At 36.2% G+C, this 13097-nt stretch overlaps 1 protein-coding gene across 1 annotated transcript in view; it reads right to left on the minus strand.

The window, feature by feature from the left end:
• TMOD3 (tropomodulin 3) overlaps positions 1 to 13097 on the minus strand; it is an 86225-nt gene that overhangs the window by 13726 nt on the left and 59402 nt on the right. Inside the window, exons 4-6 of the mRNA XM_065940042.1 lie at positions 4760 to 4882; positions 3463 to 3552; positions 1118 to 1248 (exon numbers count right to left, since the gene is read on the minus strand). Coding sequence (XP_065796114.1) covers positions 1118 to 1248; positions 3463 to 3552; positions 4760 to 4882 — 344 coding nt within the window. The remainder of the gene's footprint in view (positions 1 to 1117; positions 1249 to 3462; positions 3553 to 4759; positions 4883 to 13097) is intronic.

The raw sequence follows: 13097 nt of genomic DNA on the forward strand, positions 1-13097 counted from the left end.
AAGGCTGTCCTGACTCCACTCACAGGAAAGAACACCCACAGAAAGAGCACAGAGGTCTTATTCCCTAGGTTCCTGTAATTTCCAGATGTTCTCTCTGCCTTCAATTCAGATAAATTAACATTTAAAATGAGGAATCTGTAACAAGGCTATTATACAATGGCTAATAATATCTAAGAGATCATTTGAGTTTACTCTTTGGTAATTAATTATCCCTATGCTCTCCCTACTCATTTCTTCTTTCTTTACTTCACAGAAGAGTTGCATTTTAAAAATTCCATTAAGATCCCACAAAGCCCACTTCTAGGTGTGTAATCAAGAGAAATGAAAACATAAATTCACACAAAAACCTGTATGTGAATGTGTATAGTGGCTTTATTTATAATTATCTCAAACTGGAAGCAACTCTTAAGTCTCTTAAGTCTATCAGCTGGTGAATGGACACCCAAACTGCGGCACATCCAAAGAAATACTGCTCAGCAACACGAAAGAGCAAACCAGTCAGGAGACACGCACCAGCACGGAGGACTCTCACAAGTGTCATGCTAAGTGAAGAAACCAGACTCAACAGCTACACACTATATGATTCCATTTATATGAAACGCTGGAAAAAGCAAAATGATAATGGAAAGAAAACAGATTCACGGTTGTCAGGGGCTGGAGCTGGTGGCAGGGAATGATGACACAGGGGTGTGACATGATCTACATCCAACAGTGGTGGTGGTGGTCGTGGTGCAATTGTATGCACTTGCTTTAACTCACTGAAGTGCACACGAGACGGAGAATTTCACGGCATCTACATTATATATCAAGGGACCTGACTGAAAAGACAAAAACTGAAAGACTAAAATGCTCTTATAAGAGGGCAGTACTTCGGAAGCCCAAGAGATATACTGACATCTATTAATATATGATAGCCTTTAACAAGTAAATCAGAAAATACTGTTATACCTTAACTTCTAAATTCGAAGAAATCTCTGTTAGCATACTACTAAAAGTAAAAACTTTACCATTAAGTAGAAGGGATCAGCCTATAACAAAACTACCCAGCTCTCAGCCTGGATCCAACTGAGTTTTCAAAGCAACTCAAAACAGCTTTCTGCCTGCTTATCACACCTACCTTTATATTATTCAAATTAACTTCAACAAGACAAGCGTCATTTTCTTTAATCCTCTTTAAACTTTCTTCAACGTTGGTTGGATTTGGGGGCTCATCGAATACTGGAAGAATCTTTTCCCCTTTTACCACATCTGCAGTGACAAATGGAAAGAGCAAGCATGTCACTGATTGACACTGTTATAGTGAGAGCATATATTAACTTGGAAACACACAGCACAAACACACACACACATTCAGTAGAACTAATTTATAAGTTTCTTTCCCCAAATTTCTAAAAGATCATTTATGTGCTGACACACAAAGCACGGAAATAAAATTTTACTGACTATAAGTACCAAACATAATTCAACATTTAACTTGTTTGCAATCTATTAACCTTCAAAAACGAGTATTTTCACTGCCTCTTGCCTCCTGGTGTATTACAAGATATCTTTATCACAAAAATATATTTGCTGATACAAGCTGATACAAATGGTGATCCCATTTACTTTCAGCAATGTTCAAGATAAAGTTCTAATATGATAAAATCTCATAACTCAAAGCTCTAATATGACAAAATATTAACAACTGTTAAGAAATTAAGAGGAACTGAAAAAAAAAAAATGACAACCAAATGCAATGTGTGACCCTTCTGGATCCTGATTTGAACAAACCAGCTGTGCAATGACATTTTTGAGAGAATATGGAAAATCTGAACATGGACTGGTTATTAGACAACATGAAAGAATTACTCATAATCTAAGTTTGATAATGGCATTGTGGTTACATTACAAGAAGGGCTTTTCTGAGAGACACATATGGAAATGTGTGAAGTAATACAGACAAACAGGATTCGCTTTAAAATATTTCAGGGAACAAAGTAGAACGGATGGGAAGGAGGCAGTAGGTGGACAAAACAGAGCTGCCAAGATGTGAAAAACAGTTGAAGCTGGATGATGGATATGTTATTCCCTCTTCTATTATGTGTGCTTGAACATTTCTACAATAAAGAGCAAAAAAAAAACAAAACAGGAGAATGGCCAATTATAGAACACTCATAAAACAGAATGTTATAAAGATGTTTGAATGAGGTAAATCTATATGCACTCACTAGGAAATGTGATATGTTGCTAAGCGATATATTACATAGCATAGATTAAAATCCTCACCACCAAGTTCGTGGGATATTAAACCTAGTTTCATCATTCTAAAACTTCAGTTCCTGTAAAGTAATTAGCCTCCAATGAATAAAAATAAATGGAAAAAAAAAAGAAAAGAAAAGACTTTCCAGACTCAGATAATGATTGGCTAGAAATTCATCTGCTAAACTGCAAGTGTGTCTCCATATCTTGACCCTGAGTCACCGTATCTGGAGGGTGATACTCGTAGATGAAAATATGATTTATTAGATTGTTAAAGGTAGAAATCTCACTCACGATGGTAACATGTTTGGAGAACTTGACTTACCTGCTTAGGACATGGGAAGCAGAATTGATAGAAATAAATGATATAAAAAAATAAATAAATAAAACTTCAGCTCCTTCACAGGCAAATTAGAGATAATAGTTCGTAGAACTGTTGTGAGAATTGAGAACAATTTACATTCAAGAGCTGTGCACAGAAGAACATGGCCCATGATAAGCATTAAAAAAAAAATTAGCCAGCAGAATTATTACTGAAAACTTAAGTAACAAGAAATGCCTCTTGTATGACCCCATTTTTGTAAAAGAAAAGAAAAGATCATTTATAACGTGTACATATATAAATTTATATAAGCATAACACGAAGTCGGGAAGGATACATTCCAAATAGTTAGTAGTCATGGCTAAGGATGGGGTGGTGGTGTAGGAAGTAGAAGGCAGGATGGCTGTGAATAGAGACACTTACTTAGAATTTACTACACAATATGCATTATTTTGGTAGTTTTAAAATGTTTTATACATAAATTTTTTAAAAAAGCTTTGCTTTAGTCTGTCTAACATTGCGTCAGACAAAAAGGTTTAGGGTCTGAAGAATTCTTTGCCTTCTCCTGAATCTGGTTTTATAATATAGTTTCTTTGTCAGCACTGTTGTAGATTTCCTGAAAATCAGGAACACTGAAAACAAAATGTCAATTAAAGCCAAGTTTGACTAGCATTATTTAGTAAGGTGAGAGTGGTTCCTATTATGTCTGCTGACACATTAAGCATACAATATTTAATATTCTATTTTCAATGATTTTCTATTGTCAGTACCATATAACTGGAATCTCAGGATTCCAGTACACATATGTAACATTTGGCATGCAAATACTGAAGTTATTACATGGAGGAAACAAAACATAATTAACAAAAGATTAGAATTCACAAAGCGTTATAAGTTCTTACTTGAAAAATGTTCTTGATCGACACCATTACTACTTCCCACAATGTTGCAGAACTGTGTATTCGTTATCAAATTGTGCATCCCAAGAATAGCTATAAATACAGAAAAAGAACATTATTTTATACCCCCAAATTTCTATCAATGATTTTAATATTCTCTGGACATTTTCATATTCAATTAAACACACATTTTGTAGCCCAAAAAAGGAGACAACATGATTAAAAAAATCCCCTACAATCTCTTTCTTATCAATACCCTTGTACTTTCTCCCCACTTCTGAATTTAGACACAGCTGGAGCCAGCTTGACCCTAAATGTAAACCTGTGCTTAGCTCCATCTGGTGGCCAAGAGAGAAAATGGAAATGATCTACTGCTATCCATCTACCCTTCTCACAAAGTTTCTCCAAACAGAATGCGATAAAAAACAGATTTTTCAACTTAACCTTGACTCTTAATATTAATTTACATTTGTACTTCAGCTGAGAGCAGAGTACTAAAAAGTACAGTTGAATTCTCACATTTAAGATTAAAATCACATCCCTTAAGGACTAGAAATAAATTTGGTCTTGTTTTTGCGGCCCTTTTGCACAAATGAGGCAGAAGCTACAACTGTACTGGCCCATTCCATTCTGATGAACGTACTATTTACAAATGCATTAGTCCTCAGCCCCCTAGGCAATAAGATACCTGGCTCCAGGTGTGGTACCACACCCTGACTGTCCTTCTTTGGTTAATTCTTGGGGTTATTTGGTACTAAGATCTTCCCTTGCATATTTTTCTATCTAGGAAAATGGGTGTGGGTGGAGGTAGCTGGGGGCAGACACTGGTCCAGATAAGAAATGGGTAATGAATAACCACAGGGAGGTTTGGAGTTCCATCTAACTTCAGAAAAGTTAGGAAAGTGGGATTATAGGACTATTTTATCTAATTTCCAGTTACCCATTTCTGGGTCTTCTGATAAAATGGGATACTAGTTGACCTTGACCTTGGAGACAGCTTTTAGCTGAGCACTGCCTGATGAAAAGTCATTTATAAAGACTTTCAAAGATGGCAAGAACGGGGAAAAAAGACATCCAATAATCAATAAATTCCATTAACATTAAAATTCCATCATTAAGAGAATTTAAAGAAACAAAATCCCATATGTCAGATTTATAGTGTTAAAAACAAAGCCAAATACATGGTTACATATTCAGGACCACTTCGCTAGGAAAAGCCAGCATTTGTATAGTGAATACAGGTGTGTGTTGGCATTTTCCCCTTATTCTCACTCACAAATTAATTTATTTTAGGAGATACCTGCGAGGTCACACAATTCTGTATCAGAAGCACTTGTCAAAGCTTCTTCTAGTTCTGGATCAAGAGATACTTTTTCTTCTGTAAAAGTCTGTACAGGTTTCTGTTTGGGGATAAATATTTTCCCTGCAAAATAAAGCAGTTTGTTAATTTCACTATTACTGCTAGTAACTCATTACCATTTTGTTCTAACAGAAATTATTAGAAGTATGTACAACTGAAGCTGAAATAAAAAGTCAAGATTAACATCTGCAACATATGTATGTATGGCTGAGTCCCTTTGCTGTTCACCTGAAGCCATCACAGCATTTTTAATTGGTGATACCCCCCAAAATAAATACAATTCATTATTAACAACTCTTAAAAAATAAATAAGGAAAGCAAAAAAAAAAAATAACATCTACAATAATTCTGTTTCATCTTCAGTATGTATTTATAAGTTTCCAATGCAATATTCTGGCCATAAGAGTCAGAATCAAAAAAAAAAAAAAAAGAACTGAGAAATTTTCCCATTTGTGAAAGTAAAATAGGCTCTTTTTGGAGTAATAATGAGCTACTCTACAAATATTTAAAGAAAAAACTAAATCATAAAAAATCTATAAACAGATTAAGGAAATAAAACAACTCACTGTCTTATTCTTAAGCAAAGAACTGCTAGAGTTCCTTGGGGGATGGCAGAGGCAATTTAACCTTCAAAAATTTGGACTCCCCTGGTGGTGCAGTGGTTAAGAATCTGCCTGCCAATGCAGGGAACACATGTTCAGTGTTGGGGAAGATGCCACGTGGCACAGAGCAGCTAAGCCTGTACACCACAACTACTGAAGCCCTTGAGCCCTAGAGCTTGGGCTCTGCAACAAGGAAGACCCAGAGGGATGGCATGGGGAGGGAGGTGGGAGGAGGGATTGGGATGGGGAACACATGTAAATCCATGGCTGATTCATGTCAAAGTATGGCAAAACCCACTAAAATATTGTAAAGTAATTAGCCTCCAAGTAATAAAAATAAATGAAAACAACAACAACAACAACAACAAGAGAAGCCACCGCAATGAGAAGCCTGTGCACCACAAGGAAGAGTAGCCCCACTTGCCCCAACCAGAGGAAGCCCTCGCACAGCAATGAAGATCCAATGCAGTCAAAAATAAAATAAAACATTTTAAACAACTTCCAAAAATTTAAGTTCTAATTGAAAAGAGATTTCTGTATGTACTGAGTGATCATATGAAACCTTCTGGCACTGTTCTAAGCCTTGAAGGGCAGTAACAAGGTTACTTAAGAAAATAGTTCTTCTAGAAACCCATAGTACTTGGTATGTGAAAATTTGATATTTTATTACCATATGTTCAATGAAAAATTGAAAATGGGAAGGGAATGGAAAATGATAATGATATAACTGCAGCACAAGCTGACCAAATAAGATATACTTACACACAGTAGGACCAAGTTACCAAGACTGCCTCTCATTAACTTCCTGAGAGAGGTAAAAATTGTAACTAAGTAATCTAGGAAGGCCTTCATAGGCGTGTCTTCACAGAAGTTCAATTATTTTCTTTTCTGTTAGAAAATTACCAGGAAAATATGTGAGGCCAAGTGGCCTGGTAAATCTATGCAGTGTTCTATCAAAAGAAATATTTGTGGGCTTAATAATCAGGGCAGTGAGTGTTGTATAATTCTTGTTCAAGGTAAACAGCAATCATAAGGAACTCATAAGGAAACTCACATGTTTACTTATGTAAACTCATAAAGAACCCTCCCCCAATGCACACTGCTCCCAGGAATCTGGCCAAAGCTTGTCAGGTATTTTCAGCTGAGCCCATCTAAACTATCTTAATTTCTGATATTATATTTCTTATTTTTTAGTATTTCTGCTTCTTATTTAAAAAAAAAAGCTTCCACGTTTCTGCCAAAATTCCTCATCTGTTAATACATGTGGTGCACCTTGTCCACCAGATCTGGTATTTCTGTCACAAAGTTTCCGACTCATAACACCAATATCTGGATCATTTCTGGTTCTTCTATTGACTGTCTTCTTGATTATGGGCCACATGTGTCTTAAGATCTTTGATCTTGTATTACATCATTTATATTGCTTGTTTTAGTGAGAATAAGAAGTCTCTTGCAACTTCCTACATCTGAATCAGAAGTCTTTTCAGCAAACTATAACGTACTTGTATTAGTAAGGAAGCTCTCAACTGCATATAACAGAATACCCAATTCAAAGTGGTTTAAACTGGTGCTTCGCAAGCTTTAATGTGCATGTCATCCATCTAGTGATCTTATTAAAGTTCAGACTCATGCAGTAGGTCTGACGCAATCACTAAGAATCTGTATTTCTAATCAGCCTCCCAGATGACCAATGATCAACAGATAACGCTCAAAGCACCAAGGGTTCAAACACTAAGCATTTTTATCTCATTTAATAACTCCACAGGGAGGTGGCTGAAGGTTTAGTTTAGTAGCTCAGTGTTGACATAAAAAATTCAGGCTGTATTTTCTCTTTGACTATAACCAGCATGGAGGCCTTTATTCTCAGGCCATTAGTCTTAAGATGATCTTGGTATCACTACATATCACATCCTCATGCAGCAAGGTCATGACAGGAAGGAAGGGAATTTTCTCAACTGCTAACTTTTGTTAAGGAAAACTCTGACAGATTCCTCCGCTGGTCTCACTGACCAGCACTGGGGCCATGCTCCCCTGCAAGGGTAGCTAAAAAAGAAACATCTGGCCTTTTCAGTCTATTTCAGAGATGGATTCTGCCAGCAAGGAAGAAAGGATTTGGGAATGGTTGTTAAACAGAAAACTATCACATTTGTCCCAATATTGAACCAGAGGAAGCACTGTGCTCCCTGAGTTCCCTGAACGTTTCACTATGGCTACACTTACACATTTGGCATGTTCGTCTGTCCTCTCTTGAGCTTTGCAATGTTCTGTTCCATCCCCACATTCTTGCCTTGCTCACAACAGGCAATTCAATTTACTGAATAAATAATTTGGTGATCGCCTCCAGCTCAACTACCTCATTGTATAAACTATAACCTAAATACCCTGGTTCAAAGTTACATAGCAGAGTGAGCACAAGAACACGGGTTCCCAAACTCTCAATCCAGTAATTTTTCCAATAAACTGGTGGTTTATCAAACTTAACCCTTTAGCAATGTACATTTCAACTCAAATCCCTATCTATATGGTAGAACATAATTAATCTTCTTAGCATCAAATTTTGGAATTCTGGTGATTACTAGATAATCTTTTATCATTAGTTCACAGGCAAAGGCAAACCCAAATCATAACATCCTGATAATTCCATAACACTTTTCACAGTGGCTGATGTAACAAAGTGGCATATAATTCAGATGGCATGCCTTAATTGCTGCTTTAGGATAACTGTATTTTCCTGAGCAAAATCTTATTGGGACTTTCAAATGTCTATCACCATAGCTAATGTTGGCTGCACAGTGGACTTACCTGGACAATTTTGATAAATTCTGATGTCCAAGTCCCAACACCCTGCCCCACCCACTGAGATTCTGATTTAATTGGTCTGATGTGCTATATGGGACATCTGGATTTTCAAAAGCTCTCTAGGAATTCTAATGCATAGCAGCCAATGTCAAGAACCACTGGATTATGGTATTCACTTGGTAAACAAAACTACATAAACTATAGTTTATGTAGCTGCCCACATCTTATTCTAGGGACCAATGGAATCTAAAGCGTTACAAAACTATAAAATGTTTATTTTTGTAATCCTTACCTACAGGCCATAAAGGCATTATTCATATCTATCCCCCCCCCCCAAAACCTTTGCTAATACTTACAAATACAAAATGAATATCATCAGAAAAAACAACAAAGCAAAACAAAATTTCCAAGGACTTAGGGAAATTCTGTGACAGAATTTTGCTTAATTTACACAGTTGTGAAATAATTTGATGCCTCCTCTGATACTCCTCTATATAACTCCTCTGTATGTAGAGATTTTTTGCTGTAGCAGTATTTAGTTTATACAGTTTTGTGCTTTTAACAATACAAAAAATAATCACTTCATATTTCTTCATGATTAGTTTAACATGGATACACTGTAAGAATTATACTTTAATGAGTATGTGTAAAATCTTATAGAAAACTAAAAGTAAATATTTCTAAGAAAGGATAAAACAGGCAGAACTTAAGTTTAGTATTATGAATACAAAACCTAAGGGGTCCTCCCCAAATTGATTTGGACTTAAACAATCCCTTGAACAGATCTCAGCTATTTGCAGAAACGGACAAGGTGACACTAAAATTCATATGGAAATCCAAGGAACCCAGAATAGCCAAAAAATCTTGAAAAAGAAGAACAAAGCTGAAGGATTCACACTTCCCAATTGAAAAACTTAATACAGAGTTATTGTAATTAGATAGCACTTTGATGTACAAGGAAAGACATTTACATCAATGAAACAGAGTTCAGAACCTTTTGTGGTCAGTTGAATTTCTATCAATACAAGGATATCAAGACAATTCAATTGAGCAAGAGTTGTCTTTTCAACAAATGGTGCTGGGACAATAGCAAAAGAACAAAGTTGGACCCTTATATCTTATATCACACAAAAACAATAATTTAAAATGAACTACAGATCTAAATATCAGAGCTAAAACCATAACACTAAAAAAAAAAAAAAGAAAAAGAAAAAGAGTAAATCTCCATGACCTTGAATTAGTGATTTTTTAGATATAAGACAAAAGTACAAGCAACAAAAGGAAAAATAAATTGGACTATATAAAAATCTAAAACTTCTGTGGGGCAACTGACACCACCAAGAATGTGAAAAGACAAGCTCTGGAATGAGAGAAACCAATTTCAAATCACATATTTGGTAAAAAATCTAGAATATACAAAGAATATTTATCAGTAATAAATATTTATTGACTGACAAAAATCGGGAGTAAAAAGACATCAATTTAAAAATAGGCAAAGGATTTGAAGAAACATTTATCTAAAGAAGATATCAGATGTCTAAAAGCACATGAAAAAATGCTCAATACCATTAGTCACTGCTATTGTTGTTGCTAAGTCACATCAGCCGTGTCCGACTCTGTGCAACCCCATAGATGGTAGCCCACTAGGCTCTGCCATCCCTGGGATTCTCCAGGTAAGAACACTGGAGTGGGTTGCCATTTCCTTCTCCAATGCATGAAAGTGAAAAGTGAAATTGAAGTCGCTCAGTTGTGTCCAACTCTTCGAGGCCCCATGGACTGCAGCCCACCAGGCTCCTCTGTCCATGGGATTTTCCAGGCAAGAGTACTGGAATGGGTGGCCATTGTCTTCTTCGATCATTAGTCATCAGGATAATGCAAATCAAAACCACAATGAGTGTTACCACTTTATAGCTACAAAGATGGCTATAATCAAAAAGACAAGAGTTGACTAGGATGCAGAGAAATCAGAACCCTAATACTGGTGGTGGGAATGTAAAATGGCGCAGCCACTTTAGAAAACAATTTGGCAGTTCTTCAAATTATTAAAAAAAGCAGTCACCCTATGACCCAGCAATTTCACTAGTAGGTATAAACAGCAACTTGTACACAGGAAAACGGAAAGCAGATTGTGTGCTCAGTCGCTCGGTCATGTCCGACTCTGTGACCGCACGGTTTTCTCGGCAAGAATACTGGAGTGGATTGCCATTTCCTCTTCCAGGGGATCTTCTCGACCCAGGGATGGAACCCACAGAATTGGCAGGTGGATTCTTTACCACTGAGCCACCTGGGAATCACAAATGTTCACAGCAGCATTATTCGTAACAGCTAAAAAGTTGAAACAATCCAAATGTTCATCAACTGAAGAACAGATAAACAAAGCGTGTGTTTCCATACAATGAAATATTATTGATCCATATAAAAAGGAATGAAGCACTGACACATGCTAAAACACAGATGAAACTCCCAACCCAAACATGAGGCTAAGTGAAGGAAATCAGTCAGAAACACATATTGTATGATTCCATTTATTTGAAATGTCCAGAACAGGCAAATTTAGAGAAAAAGTTGATGAGTGGTCTCCTAGGGCTGGAGCGTTTCAGTGAGGAGTAGAGACTGGCTGCTCATGGTTTAAGGTTTCATTCAGGAATAATGAAAACGTTCTCAACTTAAGACTGCTGATTGTGGCACAACTCTGTGAATGTACTAAAAACCACTGAGTTGTATAGTTTACATGGGTAAATTTTATAATATGGGTTGCATCTTAATAAAGATGTTTTTTAAAAAAACACTAAGGGACTGCAAGGAGATCCAACCAGTCCATCCTAAAGGAGATCAGTCCTTGGTGGACTGATGTTGAAGCTGAAACTCCAATACTTTGGCCACCTGATGCAAAGAACTGACTCATTGGAAAAGACCCTGATGCTGGGAAAGATTGAGGGCAGGAGAAGGGGATGACAGAGGAGGAGATGGTTGGATGGCATCACTGACTCAATGGACATGGGTTTGGGTGAACTCCGAGAGCTGGTGATGAACAGGGAGGCCTGGCATGCTGCAGTTCATGGGGTCGCAAAGAGTTGGATGCGACTGAGCGACTGAACTGAACTGAAATGAAGGGGCTGATGTATTAAATAAGGGCTTTTTTTTTTGGTCTTTTTGAGTAAATTTATATTTGGCCCCCTAAACTATAAAGATTTTTTTTAAAAAAAAGGTAATTTTCTGAGACACATTGAGCCAGACAGTGTGTCAAAATCAGTTGTTTTCTGAGAAATACATAGTTAACAAACTGCTTGATTAATTCCATGTTAACAGAAAATGCCTTTCTAAACAAGGGTGTTAATTTAGTCTCATATAAATGAGATTTAAGTTACAAATCTTAATTACTAAGAGATGCTGATAAATAGATCTCCATTATAACAATTAATGTGATATGTGCCCTCAACATCTTACAGGATGAGTGAAATGCTCAGCTTTTATTCGATGTACACTTATTATGTAGGGGTGTAGAGGGATGGGTGTGTGTGTCTGTGTGTGTGTGTGTGTTTGCAGTGGGTAGGGAAATGCAAAAATTTGATACTACTTTTATCCAAAACCATCTGTTAACAAACTTCATTATATACGATTTTATTATGATCATCTTCCTTCTGATGTGTTTTTTCAAATCATGGATTCTCAATCTCATTCTGATAAAATGGTTTAACACATATAAAGCAACTGGTATACAGTAAACACAATAGACCCATGTTAATTCTTTACTCTTATTTTCTCGGGAATTTCTTGCATGTGTATGTGAGACAGATAGAGAGCACTTTCCAAATATAATCATGGAGTACTGAAAACCATGAAGTCCCAAGTGTCTATATCCATGATTCTTTAATTCAGAAAATGAAGATTGGCTAGGCATGGATTTTTGGGAAAATGTTCCCTATATGGTTCTCCTTTTTAACTTCTCATGTTGATGAAGTGGTAATCTGTATGATTACAGCCCTGAAAAGATTAGGATGAGTAATCTGTACTAATTTTACTTTTTCTCTCCTTGAAGTATGGTCAGAAAGCCCTGACTTCTAACTTTTAATATTTGAATTTATTTGAAATAATACAATGTCTAAAAAAATGGCTCTTTACTTCTGTTCTTCAGTACACAGCATTCTATCTAGCAACTTTAATTTCCTTATTTAACAAAGCAATGTCTAAAACTAGATTTTTTTAAAAACTGAAATTAGAGTTCTTTACATTGTAGCAACATATGAAAATAAGGAATGATAAGATCATAAAAAATCTCTTGCCACTCCCAAATGCAATAAAACAAAAGCAGGGCTATGACTCTTGGTTGCTAAGAATGTTAAAATAGCTCAGTAAGGTTTCTGCAACTACAAAATGTCAGCTAAGGAAATAGAAGAAACCAAGATAAGAATTTATATAATAGTAGCTTAAATGTAGGCATTTATCCAGACTGTGTTTGTGCCACGAGAAGAAAAGAAAAAAAAGGAATATTTTGCCAAGACCCTTGTTATTGTTCCAAAAAAATCAGTAAAATACTACGAACCATATTAACAATTTTATTGCCAGGACATTTCTTCAAAAGTCCTCATCTCTTCTCTGATAACAAGCTACAACTACCAGAATGTTAAGTATTCTTTGTCATGGTCCCATCCTTGCTCAGTATACAAAAAGTACAATAAACAGAAACAGAGTCATTTTAGTTATTTCATTTCTATTGAGAAAGGCCCTAGCTAATTTTACTACATGTATGTTTATAAGCTACACTGTTCCAGAAAAGATTTAAGGGGACTCGGCCACTATAATGTCCATAGGGGATTTGGGGACAGCTTTTTGACACGAAGTGTACAAACCTGAAATCAAACAAATCAAAGGACCAG

Source organism: Muntiacus reevesi, chromosome 7 (genome assembly GCF_963930625.1).
Source record: "Muntiacus reevesi chromosome 7, mMunRee1.1, whole genome shotgun sequence".
Classification (NCBI taxonomy): Eukaryota; Metazoa; Chordata; class Mammalia; order Artiodactyla; family Cervidae; genus Muntiacus; species Muntiacus reevesi.